The following is a 23,000-nucleotide window of genomic DNA, read 5'->3' on the forward strand; positions in this document are numbered from 1 at the left end:
TCACTAATAATCAGTTATCAAATGTCAGTTACTCATTTTGAAATTTAACATGCCATATCTCCCATATCTTTATATAAATTTGATGTATGTTTGTGTGGATATTCATACAAGGAAATACAAAATGTAGAGAAATGACATTTATTGATTCAGTGGAAATCAAATCCTCACCCACTGAGGCAATATTACATCAATCTAAAGTAATACTTGTGTTCGCTGTTATATAAATGTATTTCCTTGCCATAATTCTTCACATTGTTATGAGCATGCACAACACTGTGGCAGATCACACCAGCCACGTCTGAGGGGTTTATGGCAAAAGGCAACAAGCAGAACACTCTTCATCAGCTGAAGTAAGGGGATTAAATATGTTTGGGGTCATTAAAATGTCAGATAGAGAAAAAAGGGAGATTAACAGTGATAGAGACAGTGTGACCGAGCATGGAGGAAAGACACAGATAAGAAAGGGGTTTAGTGAGTAAAGTGTTGAGACACAGATGGAAGGATGATCTGACTCCAACTGATAGAGAAAAAAACGTGAGAATTGTGTGGAAGCATTTCTTTCTGCTGAAGGGTTTATTGGAGATTTCCTCCCAGCTTTGGAGGAACACTTGTTCAGAACTGCCTCCAGGTAGTACACTGCAGCAGAAGTGTGTGTGTGTGTGTGTGTGTGTGTGTGTGTGTGTGTGTGTGTCTGTGTGTGTGTGTGTAAGTGTAGCTATCTGTCTGAACCGGTGTATTTAATACGTGTATGAGTGTTCACTTGCACATTCGCAGTTTGTTGATGTTTTGTTGAAAGTTTTTCTCTGTCTGAATAGCTAATGTTTTCACTGAGGCATTTGGATATTAAGAGAGTATGCATGCGTGCTGAGAAGAGCTCTCACCAGTATTAAAATGTATTAAAACGAAATGAACCACAAAATGAATACGGCTTGTTGTGCTGCTGTGACACATTAGCATGTTATTATTACAAAGAATATGAACAAGTCTGAGCACTGGTGACATTAATTCATTCACACTGTGATTCATTTTACGATTAATATGCAGATTGTTTCCGGTTTGTCAGTGACTCTTTCCGCTGGTGTTAGAGAGACCCCTGCTGGCCAAGACTGCTCACTGCAGTCTCATGACGTATTTCCTTTTCCGGTGTAAATAAACAATCCAATATGGCGCACTTTTACTAGCAGAAATAAGCGTGTGTCGACACGAAATACGTCAAACAACATAATAATGACTGACCCGAGAAGTGACGGGGTGTTAGTTCGCTACTACTGCACCGCCGGTAACGGGATGGAGCATTTCTTAACTGGCGAGGTGAAGAGGAAGCTGGCAGCCGAAGATGTGGGTATTTATTGTCAGTAAGAGTGAGGACACGTCCCCCCTCCCCTGCCCTCAACATACTGTTTGAAGCTTCAGTGTGAGGTTTCGTTATATTATAGAGCATTATTTCCAACACCTAACCCCTAGCATAAAACAGAGGTATATAGCTAACTTACTTGCTAAAAATGTTAGCTCGAGTATTAAAACTGAAAACAAAAGTTTAGACCCTGCCATCACTCTCAGACTGACTGACAGGTTTCAACATGGGAGAAAAACTGCATGTAAACCGATGCTTATGCTTATGATTCTGAATATATTACATGAGAAACCCAAACGCATCTCAGAATTATGTTTACTACTTATACTCAGCAAGCACTTTATTAGGAACACCACACTAGCACTGGGTAGCTCCTGCATGGGTTCCACAAGATGTTGGATTCCTTTCAGACGCTGGTCCATGTTGACCTGACTGTATTACATCATGTCTGCAGATTTGTCAAGACAGGTGTTGGAGAGAGTGGGATTGAACTATTGCTTGTTTTTATTTTATTATGAACACCAGCCTTCTCTTTTTCCCTGTTGTGTGTGTCCAGGTGTGTCAGATGACAGGTAAAGTGTTATTCAGCTCCTCCGCGAGGATCGACAGAGTCAGTGAGTTGAAGGCTGCAGAGAGGCTCTTCCTCCTGTTGAAACATGACTCGCCTGTGCAGCTCTCTGCCCACACCAACCCAGGTACCAGCCTGACACATCAAATGAACAGATACATGTAATTGCAAATCACTTGGAGTACCTTGGCAGATAATAAATTGTTTGCCTGACTATCAGTTCTTATTGGTTTGTATCAGTTTTAATTGAATTTATCTGGTCAGCGCACTTCATGGGAAACTCAAATGCTCAAATCGCCTTGGATGACCCAGTTTATTTGATGAACGTATCATAATAATGATTCTTCTACATTGCTGTCATTGCAATTTAGGAACTAATTACTATTTTCTATCAACTCTACAATTTGTATACAATTTGTGTTCTCTGTGATACTCACAGCAAAGGCAGCCTCTGTGCTGCAATCCAGACTGTTGGGTGACGGGAGTCAATGGACCAATGCCGTAGTGACATGGAGCCGCCTGCAGGGGGAACTAGCCAACAGGAGAACTACTGTCAATACATCAGGCACTGCCCTGGGTATGAAGAGGACGGTGGAGGAGGGGAGAGGGAGTGAGGAACAGAGGGAAGAAGAGGAGAAGTGCAATGTGGAGATTGGAAAGAGTACAGCAGAGCAGAGGGTGGAGGGAAGTGGAACCAGGAGGCTGAGAAGTGGTGAAGAAAATGGAGCTCAGACACTGGAAAAGAAGAGAAAAAGAGAGATGGTACAAAGAGGAGAAAAGATAAGCAGAGAAACCTGTGGAGTTGAGAGGAGGATGGTAATGGATGGTAATGTAAAGAAAGGAATTACATCAGAAACTGATTTGCATGGCAGAGGATCAGCTGGTGTCCACACAACAGCAGGAATAGACCACAATGTGGAAAGTAGCAGCAGGAGGATAGATGACATGCCAGAGGACTGTGCTGTGGAAAATGTGGAACATGGTAATAAGATTTTTTGTTTGTTGTTTTATTACTCCAGTTTTTAAGGCTGATATATTCTCGTTTCTGTTGCTGATTTCTTTTCTTCTTCTTTTTTTAATATTTGCCCACATGTAATTAAGTGAAGACTACTGGAGAAGAAGAGAAGACACTACTGCAACCCAGCAGGATCACACCAAAGATTACTCCCTCTGTCCCTGTCTCTTTTAGGATCAGCTGCAAGTGTACTGGATCTCTGTCTCGACACTTCAGCACACAGGTAGTGGGAGTTAAAATGCAGTATTAAAAAGCAGTGTGAAATCAGAATATTGTCTCTGCAGTTGCATGCATAGGTCAAGATATAATTAAAGAAACAAAACACAGTAAGATCTTTGCGTAGGCTCCTCAAAATCTTGTAAAAGCTTCACATTGTGACACTTTATGTAAAAATACAACAATTTACTTCACTCTACGAGTGTTAAATTAATGAAGTCATGCAGTCAAATGGCTGATCTCTCCATGAAATTGCCAAATGGACATACAGAACAAACTCACACGCACAGAAAGCATAAATAACTGTATATTACTGTATGTTTAGAGGAGTATTGTGTTTTGCAGGAGTTGAGCAAAGTGATTGGAGTAGGTTTGAGCAGACTCCTGGGCTGGAAGGCTGAGCTGAAGAATCCACAGCTGGAGGTAAACTTATCTTTGCACTGATTATACATTTATTGTGTTAATATGTAATGTAATGCTGTGCCTGTTTTTATAGGTCCCAGTGTTCGTATTTTCAAAGTAAATACTCGCTCTTTGCATTATGTTGGTGCAGAGACTCAGTGCTCTTTGTTGTTTGTTCTTTTCTGCAGGTAAATGTTTATTTGAGTGATGACCACTGCCTGATGGGGATTCCACTGACCAGGTAATCGACTGAAACGTCTTCTCTACACTTAACACTTTGCTAATGACTGTGTGCTGTCTCCTTGGAGGTTCTGTTAATGCCCCTAAAAATAGAAGACTGACCATAGTCAATCTATAAGCACATGCAGTATTTATATTCTCTGTGTTTTTGAATGTGCTTTCCCTGCTGCAAGTTAAACTTTTCATTAGCTTTATTTCTTACTGCTGTGTGCCATTGTCATAGTTGTATGATTTTCTGTGCTGTGGCCAACAGCCTCACTTAGTAGCTAGAATCCAGAATCACTCATCAACAGCAAGTGCTGCTGTATGTGCCCCAATCATTGCTGAGAATCCAAACCTCAGAAGAATAAGGGATTTAGACTCAGTGGTGATTGTTTATTGTTGCAGCTTTAATTCATTTGATAAGCAGTCATAAGTTGTGAGTCCCACTTGTTTCCTTCAGGTTACCTCTGGCAAACCGGAGCTACATTAAAACCACAGGACTGAGGTCTACAATAGCCTGGGCTATGGCCTCACTGGCTCAGATACAGGTACTAACTCACACTGGCTTCTAAAATCTGTGAGGCAACTACATTACTATGTATACAATTTTTTATGTATGCAAACCAGAAGGCATTATAAAATAATGCAGGCAAGGGCCCTTTTGTCATTGTAGTAGACAAATTCACAGTCTGTCTTTGTTTTACCAATCCCCCTAAAAAAGCAAGGAAGGTTTAGACTCATTAAATGTGACCATTGAGCCTTCAAGCTGCTATTCTCAAGCTGTTGTCATTGTCAAACTTTTAGCATAATGTTTGTTGTCTAGAACTAGACAGTCTTTCTCAAGCATGTGCTTACTCACCAGTCAAACTGTGATGTAATATTGCCCTTCAGTCACAGTTGCACTGTATAAGGTTGATTAACTGTATGTGCTGTGTGTTATCTCCTGTTTTTCCAGCCAGGTTCCTGTGTAGTCGACCCAATGTGTGGGGTGGGAACCATCTTAGTAGAAGCAGCGCAGGAACACAAGGTCAGGACAGAAAGCTACACAGTGCCCCTGTGTATCTGTCAAGTGAATTTAAGTCTGAAAAGTGAACCTTTTATGTTTTAAAAAGTTTTGGAATCAGACAGACACATAAAATGTTTGAAAAATGATTCAGTCCTGGTCCACTTGACTGCATATTTTATACAGTTGTTGATTTAATGCAAAAAAAAATAATATTCAGATTTTTACTAATGCAGTCTAATTGTTATATTTCCTTGTCAGAAATATTCTACATTTTATATGATTTAATTAATTTTGGTTATTAATCGCTATGATTTGGCAAATCATCTGTGGTCTCACTAGAACTGTCAAAAGTTTTCATACCATCATAAAGAGTAAATACACTGTGTTTTTAGTAATGATGTATAGTGTTGAATTGGAACACTATTATAATCTGATGTCTCACCTCTCTCTATGGGAACTTCAGGCTGCCTGTTTCCTGGGTATGGACAATGATGATAGACAGCTGCAGAGGGCCAATGAGAACATTGAGTTTGCAGAGCTGGGAAACAGGATACACCTGCTGAATGCTTCATCTATGGGTAGGAAACCTGCACTAAATAAAGACCAGAATAATGTAGATTTTATAATGTCATTAATCCATTTAAATTTTCTTGCATTTGCCTAATGTTCATATCCAGAGAGACCTACAGTGTGTGCTTCTGTACAATCAACTTGGATTTCAGGATTGTACAGTAAAGTTGTGTAAAAAGGTCAAAGGCCAGAACTACAGTATTGGCTCTCTTTAGTACAGAGGGTTTTAACATAGTGATTTATTAAAGTGTCATACACATACCCAACCCATTTGAGTGTACGTGCTACATGATTCAGCAAAAACCCATATGTCACACTCACAAAGAAAAGTTGTTTTGCTATACACATATTTCATCATCAGATGAATGCCATGCTCAGGAGTTTTAATAAATCTGCCTGTTTCTAAGTGTTTCATGTGTACAGTAGTTTATACATGCAAGTAAATATATAAAATGCCATCATTTATATTATTATTAACATATAAAAATACATTCCCTTCTTGTATAAGAGGAGATATCTGCTCTTTGGAAAACTGACACATAAACATAAGAATAGCTCAAACTGAAATATATTATGATCGCTTTTAAAGAATTGTCGGCAACTTTAATGTTTTGGAGAAATTGAATCATGAAATTCAGGTGATGGGGACTTTTACTTAATCTATATCTATATCTTGACTTATATCACTGTGGATCCAAAGCTGTATATGTTGGATGGGAATCAGTGGGAGTGGGAGGTGAGTGTGAATCCTGCTGTCATGTGTTAAATTACCTCTGTGCTTGTCTCTCCTCCTCTGTGTGTGTGCAGCGCTGCCTCTGGCCAGTGCCACTGTAGATGCCGTGGTCTGTGACCTGCCGTTTGGCAGGAAGTTTGGCACCAAAACAAACATGGCTACCAACCTGCCAGTCATTGTGACTGAGATGGAGAGGTTTGTTCACTGAATAAGAAAATGTTACTAGTTTGTGTCTGTCTGTGCTCATGTACTGTGAAGAATTTTTAGCCTAAAGAAACCAGAAATGAATTTAATAATGTTTGTGTGCCTAGGGTCCTCCGTGTTGGTGGTACCATGGTCCTCCTCCTGAGTCCTCAGTTATCCTTTCTCCTCAAAAAACTCCTGGCACAAAAAGACACTGAACCAAAGTCTAACCAGGAAACACAGCCTCAAACTGGATTACTAGACGGCCGATCTCCTTCTCTACCTTCCAGAAAGCTGCAGACTTTCCAAATTCACCAGGGGTTGAAACCCTCACCTACCAAGGAAACAGACACTCACTCAGGGGTACAACAACCCCTGCCTCCACCCCTCTCCTCTCTGAAGCACCAAGCAACTCTGAGAGTTAGCTTAGGTGCAATAGATGGACTTATCCATAAATATGTCAAGATAGATGTTTGATCAGTGTTGATGGAAGTCACATTTCAAAGTTACTACTTTGTTTATTTTGTTACTTATCATGAAAAATGAGTAGTTATATTGAAATTCCATGCTTTATTAAAACTAGTCTGTAATATGTTTTTTTACTTGTTTTCCTACTGTTTTTTTATTGCAAATAACTTGAATGAATATATATATTTTTTTTTTTTTTTAGAAACAATGGGGTATTTTGGGTTGTGAGCTTTGAAAGTTTTATCAGCTGTGGATTGGAAGGTAAATTCTTTATCCACCTTCCTATTTTACATTTGATTGGCGTGTTAGCTCAGGGCGAGCTCGCTGCCTCCACCTGCCAATGCTATTCAGTCTATCCGTGTGTACTTCAACTCACTTAGACAATATGTCTAATTTAAACTTTTTCACTGCTTACACTACAGTGTGCATTCTTCATCCCTTTTCCTTTTTTTTTCTTCTGTCACTTAATACTACTTCCACCACTTCTTCATACAAATTCGAGCCAGCAACACAATTTAGTTTTAGCTTGTGCAGAAGCCAGCAATCCCACTGCAATTTCTCCACAAATTATATTTTCCCTTTACATTCAGAACTGTATTTGAAAGAAGCTGACTTGTGGTGGTGGTGTTGGCCTTGGCTTATGCCTTTAAAAGATATGGCTGGTGTTATTCTGTGTTCAATGAAAAGACCAAAACCAGCAATGTTCCAGTTTGTGTCTGTGCAACCTCCCTGCCCTGTTAGTGGTACACAGGCCCGAGCCTATTCATTCCTACTGAAGATATAAAATGGCTGACAGATTTCAATCATTTTTTCAAAAAGGTTCAGTAATTTAGTAATCTAGTTTTTAGCAAAAAATTCTCAAACAAGAGTAAACAGTGCATTTGTCTCCTGAAAAAAAACCCTGGCACAAAAGATGTTTGTTCTCATTTCATTATAGAGTACCTTATTTTTTTTTTTATATGTAATTTCCTTAAAGAATAAAACAAGTTTATACAACTTGTTTTGAGGTTGTATACTGGGGCATATGCCACTTTCCCCATTAGCTAGAGAGTGACTAGCTACACTATTTGCCTTACCACTGCTTCAAGGGGAGTGACAACTGTAAAGTTTTCAATAATGGGACTTTTGTTCTGTTTTTGTAACAGACCCCATCAGCTGAATCACAATGTTGCCATCTGCCACTGTTTAGCCCTGCTTAGCCCAGTTTTACATTGAAAGTCTAGACAAGGCCACACCGGGCTTAGTGTTTTCATTCATTTCTCCCATAGCTGTAAACTTCCTGTGTGTGCTGGCTGTGCAGATGAGTTATTGCAGGAAATTACATCTATGTAGGTTTGAGTTAAAAGAAAATTTGGTCGAAGGTGCGTTTCTCTTTTTTAATTTTATCCGCACAAACAAATTATCAAGTACTTTTCCTGATTATTTCCGTCTTGCATCACAACTATGCTGAAACGAAATTACAAATATCTTAAATTCAACAGCTCCATCGTCCCGGTCAAACTCTGGTCAGACTCCATGGAGAGGGAAGGCCATGATGTCCATTGCGCATGCCCAATGCGCAGTGGAAGCCATGTTGGAGCTACACTTGAGTCGGGCTGGGATTTTCTGACGCCGTATGTTTTTCTTAAAATATCTGTGTTCGTACGTTGTTGGGGTTCGTCAACCGTGCGCGATCGGCGCCGTAATCGGCAGTGGAAATGATGAACTCCAGTGTCGACCTGTCCCGGCGGAATCCGCAGGAGGATTTCGAGCTGATCCAGAGGATAGGAAGCGGCACTTACGGAGATGTGTACAAGGTAAAACTGCAGTGAGGGAAGCAGCCACCGAGTTCCATTACCGGACACAGAGGCGTTAGACATTTATGGCTGATTTACAGCTTTTCTTTGTGGCCCGTCACAGTTGCAGGAACAGTAGGAAACTAACACTGTAGCAATCAACGGCTCCTTTCTGAAATACTGCTCTTCTTTTCGTGTTGGTGTTTACTGATGCAGTCTGTAATCTGCTACTCATACGTCTAGCTACTTCCATTGTCGGACACAACCAGGGCTGGTCTTCACTGATGTTTTGTGACTGTTATTGTTTTGGCCTTTCTCCCCGACTATTTGTCGACATTGTGGACATCCGCCTCCCGATTATTGAAATGCCATTTAGTACTTGCATTGCTCGGGTGCTGAGAAATCATGAATAACCATATCTAACGTTAACGTTTACTGTAAATCTTCACTATCGGAAAGGCTACGTTAAATCTGAATTTGTCGAGCAGAAATCCCACAGAAGTGCGAGTAGTTACAAAGAAATTGTGACATACTTGTTCACACGCCGTATGCTGCGGCCATCGTCCGAATATTTTTTTTAATATTAATAATGAAGAAGACGGACTGATTTAGACGTGTCCGATAATAGACGTTTAGCCGTTAGCTGTCCGACAACGGACGCAGTTAACCTGATAGCATCAAGAAGCTAACGAGGCTTTTAGCTGAGTCGTGGGAACATTTTTGACAACATGACAACAAGCAGTGATTTGTTACCTGCACGGGAACACAAACTGAAGCGGAGACAACCTGGCGGGTTTGTCGTTAGTCGTTTTAAATGAGGAGGCAGCTGCAGAATTTGTTAAAACTGTCTCCGTTTTGTCCTGACAGAGACTGACAGCTGCCTGCCTGGGAATCCAGTTCGGCTAAAGGCGCAAAGGGTTGAGCGAGCTACAACAACAACAACAACCATAATATCAACCTATTGTTCATATTCACATTTCAACATCAGTAATAATTAGTCGGACTTATTAAGGAACCGAGATGTCCTTCTCTACGTCGCCTGTCTGATTTACGTTGCGTCCTAGCTGTTGTCATTGGTCCCACACTTCACCAGGGCCCTGTGTTTGGGAGGCTGGGATCCAAACGGGAAGGCAGTTCCTGAATTACAACCCAACATCATCACAGTCAGATGGGGTATCCTACATAGAACAATTGCAGTCATAATTATATAACACAGTTTAGTAGAATACAATGTAGAAACACAACAGGGTTGTCTCATGTCATGTAAAATTTATAGCATCACAGGAACCTGGAAAGTAACGCTGCAGTACAGAACAGATGCCACCCTGCAGGATGAGATTGCTATAAATCCACAGATGAGTCCTTCAGACATAAGTTAAGTCCCTCTATAATGCTATGATAACACCATATCATATAGAAAAAATATACCATGAAGCATGATAACTTCAGCAGAAGCGTACAACAACTCAGTATGACAAACAAGTTCTTATTAAAATATTAAAGCAATCTTTCCAGTTGATTTGCACATGTATATCAGTCAGGTTATGCAAGTTAAACATCCCCACTCTAGCTCTGTTGTTGTTTGTGTAGCAGCCACTTTGTTGTGGAATTTAATTTCACCATTATGTGAGAGAGAGAGAGAGGCTTTTGGCAGAGTGGAGATTCATTAAATGCTTTAATAGGACTAGATGATGTTTGGTTAACCTCCAGACTATTTGTGGTAATTACAGGAATATAACGTATCCTAAAGACCATGGATGTGACAGATTTCAAGTCTTTTTGAACTCATAGCTGCCATTAATTCCAGCTGTACTTTCTAAATACCCCGCTATCCGTCATCATTTCTTTAATTTTAGTGTGTTTTCCATATTGTACCCCTCCATGTTGTAGCTAATCTTGTTTGTTTCTAATTTAAGTGCAGTATCTTGCCCACTTGCAGGCAGATAGGTCTGACATAATCTCTTCACCAGGCCGGCAGCTCAGAGCTAACTCGCCCGTTAGATCTGTTACAAACAGGCAGCTGATTAATGTGCACTCATATAAACGCTGCTGTACAACCTAAACACAACAGAATGATGATAACAGAGTTGTAATTTCTTGCTTGTAGCATTATTATGTAACTGATGCTCTACGTCGTAGTGAAAACAGAAGTTTTGCTGAAGGACACTTGGGGGCTCTAACCTGAAACCTCTGGATTAAAGGTTGTGCTTCTAAGCAGCGGGGCATTTGGTAAACCTCAGTGATGCCTATATTTGGTTCTACCGCTGTGTGAAAATCTGCGGCTTGGATAGGAATGTTTGAGCAGGAAACAAAGTGTGAACTCTTCTAGCTTGTTTTCTCCTCTGTTTGTGGCCCTGCCTCTCTGTCTGTTATGAGTTAGAATCTGAAGGAGGATTGGTGGCTCATGGTGTGACAGGCCTCCTGACCACGAGATCACAGGTTTGATCCTCCAGAGAGGGAGCTTGTGGGGCTGAACATGATATCTTTGATTTTTTTTTTCTTTTCTTTTTTCTTTTTCTTTTTTCTGAGGGAGGTACCGATATTTGTTTCAGGCTGCCCATACTGTCTGCTGATACTGTCAATAAACTGCTGCATTTTCAGGTGAAAGATTTCCTAATTTCCCTCAGGAATGTTTCCTTAGCAGGGAGTAAAATACCTTAACAGCATTTAGGTCATTCAGTAGCACCAAAACTCCCCATTCAAACTCAGACTAATGAAATTCTCCAGCTGCTCCTTAAGGCAGGGTGAGGCAGGGTTGAATTTTACAGACACCCCACAGGCTGTATGTTAAAAAAGAAAAAGGACAATAGAGCATTTAGGGCTGTGTATATTTTTTCACATTGTACTGATTATTTTTGTAATAACTTAATGTGATTAAAAATGTCACAGTTTAAATCAGAATGATTCCTGAAATACTAGAGCACCAGCTGAGCAGTTCGACCTCCCATCGTACCGTCTTGTGCAAATAACACCAACTATGCATGTTCACATGCTATTTACTGTAAATCATTAGTATTTGTCGATACTGGAAGAAAGCCGGCCTACTTGCCTTGCACTGGAGGTGACAGCACTTGAGTGATTTCCAATTTTTAATCCTGCATCCTGAAATCCAAGTGGAAGGCAAGAGTTTGATTCAGTTTAAACTCAGAATTCCTGTAACATGATGACAGTACGCTGCACGCAGCATGCTTGTGTTTACCCAACAGACGTTTGTGTGTGATGCTTTAAACCAAATAAAACCAAACACACTGGCGAGGAAGAATACCAGACGTTGATGAGCTCTGTTTTCGTTCTGTAAACGGCCAGCTCGCTCACCGATGTTAAAGATACGATTTGTATTGATTTGTCACTTTGGTGTGGGCGGCGCAGGGAAGCAACAACGCTTGTTTTTTTGCAGTCCCACTTTGTCACTGAGGCTGCTTCCCGAGAGCTCCAATAAACGCCAGTGTGAGCTTAATTTGTTGCTCTATAGCCATGAAAACCTGCTGCAGGCAAGCTGCAAAAAACTGTAGCTGTCCTCACCCTCTGTGCTTCAGAAGACTCGGCACAGGCCGAGTATTCAACAGTACACAGATCTGATGTAACTTGGGTTGTTTAAATAGGATGACTGGTTAGTTTTGTCAAGGTGATTGAGGAAGCAGAGGAAGACGGCGGCCTTCACCGGGGTAGGGATCAGTTAATGACGAATCGGTTTCAGTAGCTGCGTGTGCTCCTGAATCATGCCAGGCATCTGGGTATTTTTGGACTTCACGTAAGGGGAAAGCAATGCTACCTGTTCTTCTGTGACGTTCCACTGTTTTTGAGTCAGTTTACCAGCACAGCCAGGCAAATATCCCAGAGCTGACGTGGCTGTTTGTGGGATGTAAATAGAAATAAGACAGTACATTTGGCTGTATTCGTGAAAGGAATTTCCAACTTAAATCCCCTTAAACTGAATAAAAATTTGAGCTATCTCAGATTTAAAGAGGATGATAAACTGATTAGCCTGAGTTTGACTTAAATGCCCCTCCTCCCCTTCATAAAAGTAAGGATCAAGATCTTACGTAGATGATTGAAGCCATATTAAGTGGCTTGTGTTTATGGATTCACTCACTTCTGGATGTACGATGTACTTAACAGTAATAAATGTGGTGATGGTAACTATTTCCTCTGGCCAGACCTCGGTGTGTGTGGCACAGCTGGGCAGCCATGGTCCAGGAATGCAGGAATCCTCACTTCCTCCTTATGTGTGTGTGTTGTGTGTGTTGTATGTGTGTGTGTGTGTGTGTGTGTTCATGTCCTATTGTTTCCCACTGCTCCAGCAGAGGAAGACAGAACTGCGGCATAACACACACACACACACACACACACACACACACACACACACACACACAAAACCAGATGATTGTATCGTCACATGCATAGACACACACACACAGATGGCTACAGAGTCACACCAAAAGCTGCTGGCCCAGAACCATCCTGTTTTTGTCACTGTTCCTCTAGTTGTTTTCTCACTGAGGTGGATATACAGACCTCAAACTGCATTCACAAAAGCTCTGAAGCAAAGCAGTGTTCTGGATCAAGATCGGAAATGTAGTCGTCCTGGCTCTCCGGTTTCTGTTCGCCCAGTACAGTTAATGTACTGTGCAGGGATTTGTCTCTGTGCCATTGGTGCAGTGACATTGATAACTTGCATAGTTGTTGCACAGTAGTTAATAACACAGAGTGGTGGTATGGGACAAAACCAGATGTGTAATTGCATTCTGAAGTCATTTTAAATACAGTCACAGGTATTCAGGCAGAGTGCTATTAAGTTTACCTTCTGTGTTTATATTAGAGAAGAATAATAAGCTTTAACACCCTTCCTTTTAGAAAGTGCACAACTGATTCTGTATTTCACTATAATTTATATCATATGCATATTAGACAAATATTTTATAATCATTCCTCTGTAAAACCTGCCAGACCTGATATGTCTGTCTCCTGCTTAAAGCGCTTAATGTATTTTAACTATGTAAACAAGCGACTTAGCCAATGTGGTTCACGTTATCTTGAGCCAGGGCGTAACCAGCTATTAAAATTACACTTGAACCATGTTCATAAAGTTAAATGCAAGGTCCTGTGGCTCATATTTGCTCCTTTATTAACTAAATGATTAACTAAGTGTCTGCAGGGATGTAGATGTTGCTTTGGAAACTGTTTGCTGTGCAGACTGAATGGTTGTGACACCTCTCTGCAGGGTGGGCCAACAACAAAAGAATTAATGGTGTGACAGGTGAAGAAGTCCATGCCCCCCCTCCACCCTCAGAGACACTTTAACAGCACTATGTTGCTGCATTTGACCTGGAAAACCTCCACTCAGCAGGTCGAACTTTCCTGAAGTACAGGAGCTGCTACTGTCAATCACCAGGGTCTGATTCATGAAATCTGACAGATCCTCTTTAAACTCAATAAATGCCTCTGTGAAAACAACTTAGGGTCACCAATTAATGTGAACCTTTTCATATTTGAAAAGTCAATTCTCTTGCATTTCACCAACAAACAAGAGTAAACATGAAGCAGTATGTTACTACACTTCAACTGGATATTTGGAAAGCGTTTAGCGTTGACCTGTTCGCCTCCTGGTGCAGTGCGTTTGTAATGGCTGAGCTGTGTAGCTGTTAAGACTGACATTTCTAAGAAAACAGGCTGCAGGTTTGTCCCTTCATCACTGTGACAAAAAGTATTATTGAATCATTCTCTTTTTAACTCAGTTCTCATACTGATTAACAGATGTTTTGATGTGTTGACCTTTTACTTCCTAGGAGAGAATGATAAAATGACTGTGTTTATTTTGTTTAAAGAGAGATCTGCTTTCTATGTTTTACAAAAGAGACCTGGACTGTGTGCTCATTGGATTGTGACCGGTGCAGGTTACTGAAGTTGAAGTGCTTTGACTTGAGCTTGGTGTCGCTGATATTTTTACATTTTCCAATGGATTTGGAAGATGTTCACCAGAACAAGTTAGTTAACCAACAGAGGAAGAGATAATCTTTCATCTGAAGTGAAAAAGGTTTTCACATGACAGTAGTTAATATGATAATTGTGAAATGCGAGTCAAGAACGAGGCATTAATTAAGAAGTTTGTCATGGCCGAATTCATTGGTTATCTTAAAGGTCAGAGAGGCATGCTTGTGATTGGACGGTCACCTGTTTGAAACCTCCAATCTCTTGGAAAAATCTCATCGAAGGAAGTGAATACCCAACTACTGTTGTAGTGATCGCCCCAGGCCTTAACATCCGCACTCATTGGAGTTGTTCACTGGCTTTTAGCAGAGGGCTGTGCTTGTACTCGGATGCCCCCAGGATAACCAGATTGTAATTGCACCAGAAAGTTCAGCAGGCAAGTTTTCCAACTTATCTGATTCCATGACAGGAGGTGACTAGGATCCTTTGCACTATGGTGCTTTTATACTTCTTGTAAACAGTTCAGTTAGAAATCTGTAATTTATTACTAAGTATATGGGTTTTTTAAAAGTGGCTTGATAGTTGATATTGGATTTTTGTTGATAGTATCAGTAAGCAGAGAGTAAGTGGGTTAATCCTTGAACATGAACTTGTGACCTGAGGTGACTCGACTCTACGAAGAGGACCACTACACCCACATGACCTCTGACCTTATGTAAGACAGTCTGTCAGATAAGTCGCCTGCCAGTAGTTAAGCTCACAAGACTACTGTCACACCAGATCAACGATAGATGGTACAAAAGCGCCTGTCGGAGCTGTAAAGGATGAACATTAATTCAGTTCAGACAAAATTGAAAGTACTGTAAGCAAACAAGCTCAGAATGAAATCAAGTGGTACACTTTTATTTATTTATTTTTTTAGTTGCAGGTTTCCAGCTCAAGCTGAGTGGGATGATTAGCATGGTGAGCTGCTACTGCTGAGGTTGTTACTGTTTGTTTGTTCATGGCCAGAGAGAGGAGAGAGTGAAATGCCACACTGATCCTCCACTGAGCTGGCCATATGCTGAGTATATGACACACAGAAACACACACACACACACACACACACACACACACACACACACACACACACGCAGCCTACTAGAGGTGTTAATGATGGATATGAGCTAAGTTTCTCCATTACTGTGTAGTAGAGACCTACATCGAGCCAGTGCTGATCTGGGAATACAGCACATGGAAAGTAACAACTCTTATATCCAACAGTCCTGAAATGTGCTTCTCTGCATTAAGTCAATTCTCATTATGTTAAAATTTCATAAGCAGGGCTGAGTATCACAGCTGAATATTTTTTCTGGTACTCAACAAGATGTGTCCATAACTCGACCTATCAAATACTGTTAAGCATGGGTGGATTATGAGACAACGGGCCCCTGGGCACAGACATGTAAACGCCCCCCCACCACCACAACCACATAGGAGCAAGACCCACAGACTGAAGGAGACTGAAAATGCTGCATGTAGTCACTTAATTCTGTGTCTCCGTGTCATTTCACCCCCCCCCTCTCTTTCAACTACACACACTGTGCGCCTCTTTGTGGTCATTCTGTGTCTCTTTGTAGTTGTTTTGTGTCGCTTTGTAGTCGTTCGCTTGACTTCCCAGCAAGAAATGTTTACAGTAACTTCAAAGAGAGGCTGTGGACCAGGAGCCCTTAACTCATTGGGCCCCAGGGCCAGTTCCCCCGAAGACCCGTTCATTAATCCATTCATGCTGCTGAGCACCAGAATTTTGCATGAATTGTTTGCTCATATTGACATATTGTCTTCTCAGATGAGACAGTCTCTAACTTGAATCATAATTGGGAATATTTTAAGTTCTGTTTGTGTTGAATATTTGTGAACTTTGTCTTCCTTAGTTAAATGGAGAAGGATGTGTTTATTTCTTAAAATATTATGTAGAAAAACAGTTTTCCGATCCTGAAATTCAGTTGTTGTATTGGTACATGCATCAGCCCCTATTCCCCAGTACATACAGTGCATCATTGGCTTTGTCGCCTTAATCACCCTTCCTCTGTGTCACCAGCACCAAGTCAGTCACTTTGTCTCAACATGTAACAGTCAGGGACCCAGGCTGTGTTCATGTAGTGGTGATGACCTTAGTTATTCATTTATGTGACATTTTAGCTGACGGGTTCAAAGTTCTCACCTAGAATAAATTAGAGTTAGAGCGATAAACTTTTGCGTTTTGTTTTCCCATCTATTAAATCTAACTATTAAAAACAGCTTTCTATGAAGTGGTTTTAGGTGTTTGATCATTTGGTAGATCATTATTTGTTCAGCCACTGATTCGTCACTGAATGGAAATGTCAGGGAATGATGGATTGCACTGCTTTGCTGTGGCATTTTCAGTATTGTTCTTACATGTCATTCATTCATTTTGTCCATGAATCACACAAGAGAACTAATTAGATTTGATGGACTTGAGCATTTTGTGAATCGCACTGGTTGACACAAAAAGTTGAGCTTGATGGATCGTGAAAGTTTGTGAAAATGTTTCCTTGTTGTTTCCTTGTTGTTTCCTGATTAGCCCAGACGAGCGTCACACAGCATCATTTGTTTTCTTCTGCTCGCTCAGGCCTCTGAAACGTCTTTCAGCGTGAGTTTGTTTGTGCTTGAATACGTTTGCCTGCCTCGGCACTGGATGTCAGAGAGGAATTCAGGCTGTTGCTCAAGGGCACTTCAGTATAGCAGGCCTTTTGGGGGACTGATCATCAAACCTGCACCTACTTGATCACACCAAACAGCTTGCTTCAGTCAGTCAGTCAGTCAGTCAGTCAGTCACAACAACCAGTCAGTCAAGTCGAGTCAGGCTGTGTGTTGTTGCCACTAACAGTGGCACTGAGCTCTATGAGTCATCTCAGACTGAAGACACACTGTCTGTGCTCTCCTCTCGGCTTCTCTCTTCTTCTTTTCTCTTTGCGTCTCTTTGTCCGTCCCCCCTCCCACCACAGCTTTGTTTTGGAGTGGGCCGGCCTCTGTCGTTCGTCCTCTGCCTCAGTTCTTCTTCACTTGATTTTCTTCTTGAACCGAGGAAACAGTTCTTGTCCTCTTGTTCGACAAAACTAAAAATCCGTCTTCATTGTGTGTAACGTTATTGATTAATATTTGATAGTGCGGTTGTTCTTCCTGTGGTTACCCTTGAGTTCTTGACTTTATTTAGTCTCCTCCTCGCTGTTGTGTTTCTGCAGTGCACTTGTGTGGGCAGAACTCCTGGGTCTTGTTTTTGAAGTTGAATTTCTGTTTGTGCCACTTTTTTTTTCTTTTTTTTTTTTTCTTTCACCCTTCAGCTATAAGGGCGATCACTGCTCGTGCTGACGAGGCAGCTCAGTTAGCACATTATCACTGCACCACAAGCATGGAAAACTTCAATGCAATTTTATGTACGTCTCATTTTGAGTTTTTAGAAATTAATTGTGCCTAGTTAGGAACATTTTTATACATGCAATGTATTTAGAGAAAACACTTCACTTTTTTATATACTGTAATCTGTGAATATCATCCTGTTATTCTCTGTCCTGATGTGACTATATCAAAAATGGAAATTCCACCAGTGACAGAGGCTTGATGGATGTTATCATAAAGACCCTTATATCGACCCTCTAGCATTTGACAACTTCCCCCTAAAGTGAACCGACCAGAATGTAAAATGTCATGGTTTCCCTCACTGATGTTGGGTAAATATGCTGGTGAGGCTGCAGCCAGGATCAGGGTAGATGGGGGTGTTTCTGTCAGCTGCTTCCTTGAGACTAGAAGAAGAAGAAATTAGAGCTGTTGTGTCAGAGACTTGACAAATTACTTCCAAGCTGTTAATGGTATTGAAACTCTTTGTTTTGTCTCTCATGTTGAAATTCTTATCAGTTAACTAGAGGCACCTTTTTCCCTTTGTTTCTTTCACATACACACTCTCACACACGCTCTCTCTTTCTCTCTCTCCCTCCCCCTCTCATTTTCTCACACATGCTTAATGCAATGTCACACACAGTCATACTTGCACACTCTTGGCCTGGGAGAAGTGAGCAATTCATGTGTCCTCTGAAAAACCATCTTTTATTCATGCGTACTTCATATAGAATTCCTCTCCCGACCAGTTCTGCTGCTAAAGGTAAACACGCTGTGCTATTTATAGAAAATCTGCCTCTGCATTCTGCAAAAAACAACTTTCGATAAAAATCAGCTTTTCAGGAATACAGGAAAAACTGTGTTGAGGTCCAGCCATCCCTCTGTCACCCTGCCTTAAAACTGGCTGCAAGCAACATATTGGATCATCGTGTTTTGTTAGTTTTTTTTTCCTGGTTGGATCAGGAACGTGAAGGTGAAGCACTCGTGACAAAATGTCATGACTCATGTAATTTTGCATCAGGGTCTAAACTGGAGAAAGGATTAGGGATTGTGTGTCTGACAATTGGATTAAAGGTAATCGTGCAACAGTTCCAAATGGGATCCAGCCGCTCTGAAATGTCTTTAAAGTATTAGTTACAACTTTCCCATCATGCCTGCTGTTTCTCCATTGCACTTGTCTCCATCATCGCTGTATGACCTTTACCGCGAGGGGCTGCCGTTGAATGGGGGGGGGGATTATGGTGCAGGTCCACGAGTTTGAAGGTTTATCAAACACCAATATACTGTACAGTATAATCTTTTTTTTTTCACACATGGAGTCGGTGCAGCTCAAGTCTGCCTCAAAGTTGCATGAACAACATTGCTAAGAAATAACCGTTGTTTCAAAGGCGCCACTCACCCATTCTCTCTCTTCTCTCCCTCCTTCAGGCTCGTAATGTTAACACAGGAGAGCTGGCTGCTATCAAAGTCATCAAACTGGAACCGGGTGAGTTATCTCATCTTTCTCTCTTTTCCTTTATCTCCCTGCTTTTTGCTATATCTCCTTCTCAATCTCTTTTTCAGCCTGTGTTCCTCAATTTTTCTCTCTCCGTTTTTTCCTTTAGCCTTTTTCCTTCATGGGACTCTTTTCCACACTCCCCCCCTGTTCACTCCCTCTCTCACCCTACACTTATAGATCCTTTCCTTCTATCATTGTCCCATGCATTATTTTTCCCTTTCCTCCCCCTCTGCTGGTTTCCATCATCTGTTCCGCCACTGAAAAAAGGAAAACAAACAAAAAAATCCGTCAGAAGTTACAGGAAGTGTGGAAATTTATCATCACGCCGCTGCTAAATAATTAAGGTCTTTAATGTGGAATTTAAAGAAGGAAAATATGTAGAAACCCGCTCTGCTGCCCTCCATCCTTTTACACTGGCTTCCATGAGTCTGCCCCGCATCATTTAGCCAGACACACACACACACACACACACACACACACTGACTCAAACACAAATCCACTTCTCCATCGTTCTGTTACTTTGTATTGCTTTGTAAATAATAATGACCACATCAAGCACTTAGATACTAGATTATCATTGTAATCTATTGTTGTAATAGTGTGTGTGTGTACACACATGTGTTTTCTCTCCAGGTGAGGACTTTGCTGTCGTCCAGCAGGAGATTATAATGATGAAGGACTGTAAACACTCCAACATTGTTGCCTATTTTGGCAGTTATCTCCGGTAAGTGTGTGTGTGTGTGTGTGTGAGTGTTAGATGTAACAATATTTAGTTATGGTTGTCATCAATGGGCATGTTGTTGATATTAAAGAACATTGCATTACTCTGGTTTTTGTGTGTGTGTGTGTGTGTGTGTGTGGAAATAATAGACAGATGGAAAAAAGAAATTAGTTGTGTGAGACATTGTGTGTATGTGTAAAGGTATACTGACAAAATACTCTGTGTGTGTGAAGGAGAGATAAGTTATGGATCAGTATGGAGTACTGTGGAGGAGGTTCTCTGCAGGACATCTATCACGGTAACAACATGCACTCAAACACACACACACACATTTTGATAACTGTTGTTTTTTTATATTTAGTTTTATATCATTCTCACTTTTTAATATTCCTTCATCTCTCTCTTTCTTTCTCGATGTTTGTCTGTCTCTTCCTTCTTTCACTCCTGCAGTAACCGGGCCCTTGTCAGAGTCACAGATAGCCTACATGTCACGGGAGACCCTGCAGGTAACGTATACAGTGTGGTTATTATATCAGTCTATGTGTCTATTTGAATAGAAGAGGGGGATAATAACCAGCTGGAGCTGCTTCACATTCTCTCTCCGTGAAATGATGAGCATAGACACCAAAATCATGAATGATTGGAAGTGTTCATTGGCTCTTCTGCTTAATCCTCATGGTTTATCAATAAATAAATGACAACGGGAAACTTAGCTGAGTTATTTAACAATTTTCTCATGATCAAACTGTGCTCCACATACGCATTTTAAAATTGTGATTCTGTTTTCAGGGTTTATACTATCTACACAATAAAGGCAAAATGCACAGAGACATCAAGGTGAGTTTGGAGAAAACGTATGTATGGAATATGCATGTTATAAAATGAAGAGCAAGATCAAACCTTTTTACAGTTTAGTCAAATACACAGCAACTACTGAAATAGCTTTATATTGAAATCAACTCCTCTTGAGAAGCTGTGAAAATTGTCATAGAGCCACTTTACAGTTTGTACATTTTTAGTGATAAAAAGGGAAAGAAAATAAGAATTGAACGCCAAACACAGCTGATGGGGTTAGTGGCAGGGGAAATGATTATTGAATCATAGCTGCAGGATGCACTGATCAATGATAAATCACTTTGCAACAAACCCGCACAGCTGAATGTTGCTTCTCAAGTTCATTTGAATTGACCTGAAGTTGTGATTTCTGGTGTTGTTTCCTGATGCATGGCGTGTTTGTCTCTGACAGGGAGCCAACATCCTCCTGACAGACAACGGCTACGTTAAACTAGGTAAGAGGAACATGCAAAGCCTCTGCAATTTCCCTCTGCTTCAAAAGCGTGAATCTGAATGGCCTCATTTACTGGCTTGGTTTTCTTTTCTCTCTCCTCTGTCTCTCCTGCTCCCTCCTTCGTATAATCATTGCTGTTCCTACTCTCATACTTTTTTTTATTTTTTATTTCTTGCTCACATTCTTTCTTCATTCTTTATTCCCTTTTCAATTCTTTCACTCCTTCCCTTCTATTAATCTCTATTTCGTTCTTCTTTCTAATTCCCTTTCCCCCTTTTTTTCCTCTCCTCTCCCTTTTTCTCTCTGCAGCTGACTTTGGTGTATCAGCCCAGATCACAGCAACTCTTGCCAAGAGGAAGTCATTCATTGGAACTCCTTACTGGTGAGTCGTGCTTGTTTTTCTCTGTCATCTGCATGTGGATAAACATGCTGACAAAGTAAATGTGTAAAATCCAACTTCCTACTGCATGTGAGAAGCCTCGAAGCAGCTGGGGATAGGGCGGGAATTTGATAAACTGTCTTACATCAGGCAGTATCAAGGAATTTGTCTAATGGCTCAGGCTAGAGGAACAAGCCAGAATGTCTCATCTAACATGTTTCATGCATTTATCGCATTAGCTGATGTTTGCTGTAGTGAATCCAGATTATTCACCTCCTCACAAAACCTTAACAAACCAGGAATGAATAGTATTCTTGGGCTCTAGAGAAACTCAGACAGACGAAGGGTCATGGAGACGTCAAGAGGGTTGTAGATCAAGGTCATGGTGGCGTCTCCCTCTGTGCTGCTGCAGGGAAACACTGGAGAAAAAAAAAATCTAATGCAGTTCTTGTGTTTAGCTGTTTAATTAACCTGATTTTGTGAAGAAAAAAAATTAACACACATTTTACTCCCGTTCTTTCCCTCTTGTTTTTTTTCATGCCCTCCTTCTGTCTCTCTCTCTCTCTCGCTCTCTCTCTCTCTCTCTCTCTCTCGCTCTCACTCTCGCTCTCTCTCGCTCTCTCTCGCTCTCTCTGTGTAGGATGGCTCCGGAGGTTGCAGCAGTGGAGAGGAAAGGAGGTTACAACCAGCTGTGTGATATCTGGGCTGTGGGCATTACTGCAATAGAGCTGGCTGAACTACAACCACCCATGTTTGACTTGCACCCCATGAGGTAGAGAAGTGTGTCTTTGTGCATTATACATATGGTGTGAATATGAAAAATTCAATTCTTACCTCACTCACTGATTGGAGCAGAAAAGCCCCATCTGTGTTTATAGCACTGATGCCTGACTTCTCAAAGGTATCTCCTGATTTTATATTAGTTTGATTTAATCAGTCATATGTAACTTTTTCAGAACCTACAACAGATGTTTTGTAAGATGTTGTCATTATAATTGCGTGCTGTGCAAGAGGCTCTTTCACCACTGTTTAACATTACGCCACTGTAGTCAAGTCTTGAGGATTAATCCTTGTCTTTCTCTCTTTCCCCACAGGGCTCTGTTCCTAATGACCAAGAGTAATTTCCAGCCTCCTAAGTTGAAAGATAAACTCAAATGGTGAGAGCCCACCCTGTCCCTTCACCCACTGAGACACATTTACTGTAGACGCATAAACCCTACTGTTGATGTTACCCAGTTTTATCAAATCTGTGTCTCACTTGTTTCAAGGCTGGAATAT

The 23,000-nt window shown here is 41.0% G+C and overlaps 2 protein-coding genes across 10 annotated transcripts in view; both read left to right on the top strand.

Moving 5' to 3' along the window:
• The first annotated feature begins 1,157 nt into the window (after positions 1-1,157).
• Positions 1,158-7,440, top strand: thumpd2 (THUMP domain containing 2). Its single transcript, XM_023415719.2, has 11 exons — positions 1,158-1,338; positions 1,911-2,049; positions 2,362-2,904; positions 3,024-3,160; positions 3,499-3,576; positions 3,744-3,796; positions 4,238-4,325; positions 4,733-4,804; positions 5,247-5,361; positions 6,161-6,281; positions 6,398-7,440. Exons 1-11 carry the CDS (start codon positions 1,228-1,230, stop codon positions 6,744-6,746), a joined length of 1,806 nt encoding a protein of 601 aa, XP_023271487.1. The 5' UTR covers positions 1,158-1,227; the 3' UTR covers positions 6,747-7,440.
• An 866-nt stretch (positions 7,441-8,306) lies between these two features.
• LOC111661998 (mitogen-activated protein kinase kinase kinase kinase 3) overlaps positions 8,307-23,000 on the top strand; it is a 40,576-nt gene continuing 25,882 nt past the window's right edge. For all 9 annotated transcript variants that reach the window (XM_087176469.1, XM_087176462.1, XM_087176463.1 and 6 more), the window contains exons 1-10: positions 8,307-8,533; positions 19,265-19,322; positions 19,968-20,058; positions 20,289-20,353; positions 20,506-20,561; positions 20,845-20,892; positions 21,302-21,344; positions 21,653-21,725; positions 22,363-22,494; positions 22,817-22,879. In XM_087176469.1, the coding sequence (XP_087032595.1) occupies positions 8,435-8,533; positions 19,265-19,322; positions 19,968-20,058; positions 20,289-20,353; positions 20,506-20,561; positions 20,845-20,892; positions 21,302-21,344; positions 21,653-21,725; positions 22,363-22,494; positions 22,817-22,879 (728 nt within the window). In that variant the 5' untranslated portion in view covers positions 8,307-8,434. The remainder of the gene's footprint in view (positions 8,534-19,264; positions 19,323-19,967; positions 20,059-20,288; positions 20,354-20,505; positions 20,562-20,844; positions 20,893-21,301; positions 21,345-21,652; positions 21,726-22,362; positions 22,495-22,816; positions 22,880-23,000) is intronic.

This window comes from Seriola lalandi, unplaced genomic scaffold, assembly GCF_002814215.2.
Source record: "Seriola lalandi dorsalis isolate HSWRI2012SDOR001 ecotype SW California unplaced genomic scaffold, Sedor1 jcf7180002054556, whole genome shotgun sequence".
NCBI classification, from domain to species: Eukaryota; Metazoa; Chordata; class Actinopteri; order Carangiformes; family Carangidae; genus Seriola; species Seriola lalandi.

What these genes read in the sequence shown, in the direction of transcription:
- thumpd2 (XM_023415719.2), top strand. Translation starts at nt 1,228, where the DNA reads ATGACTGACCCGAGAAGTGACGGGGTGTTAGTTCGCTACTACTGCACC. An exon ending in CTCTGCCCACACCAACCCAG is followed by an intron (nt 2,050 to 2,361) that starts GTACCAGCCTGA and finishes TGATACTCACAG; the next exon opens with CAAAGGCAGCCTCTGTGCTG. An exon ending in AAGCAGCGCAGGAACACAAG is followed by an intron (nt 4,805 to 5,246) that starts GTCAGGACAGAA and finishes TGGGAACTTCAG; the next exon opens with GCTGCCTGTTTCCTGGGTAT.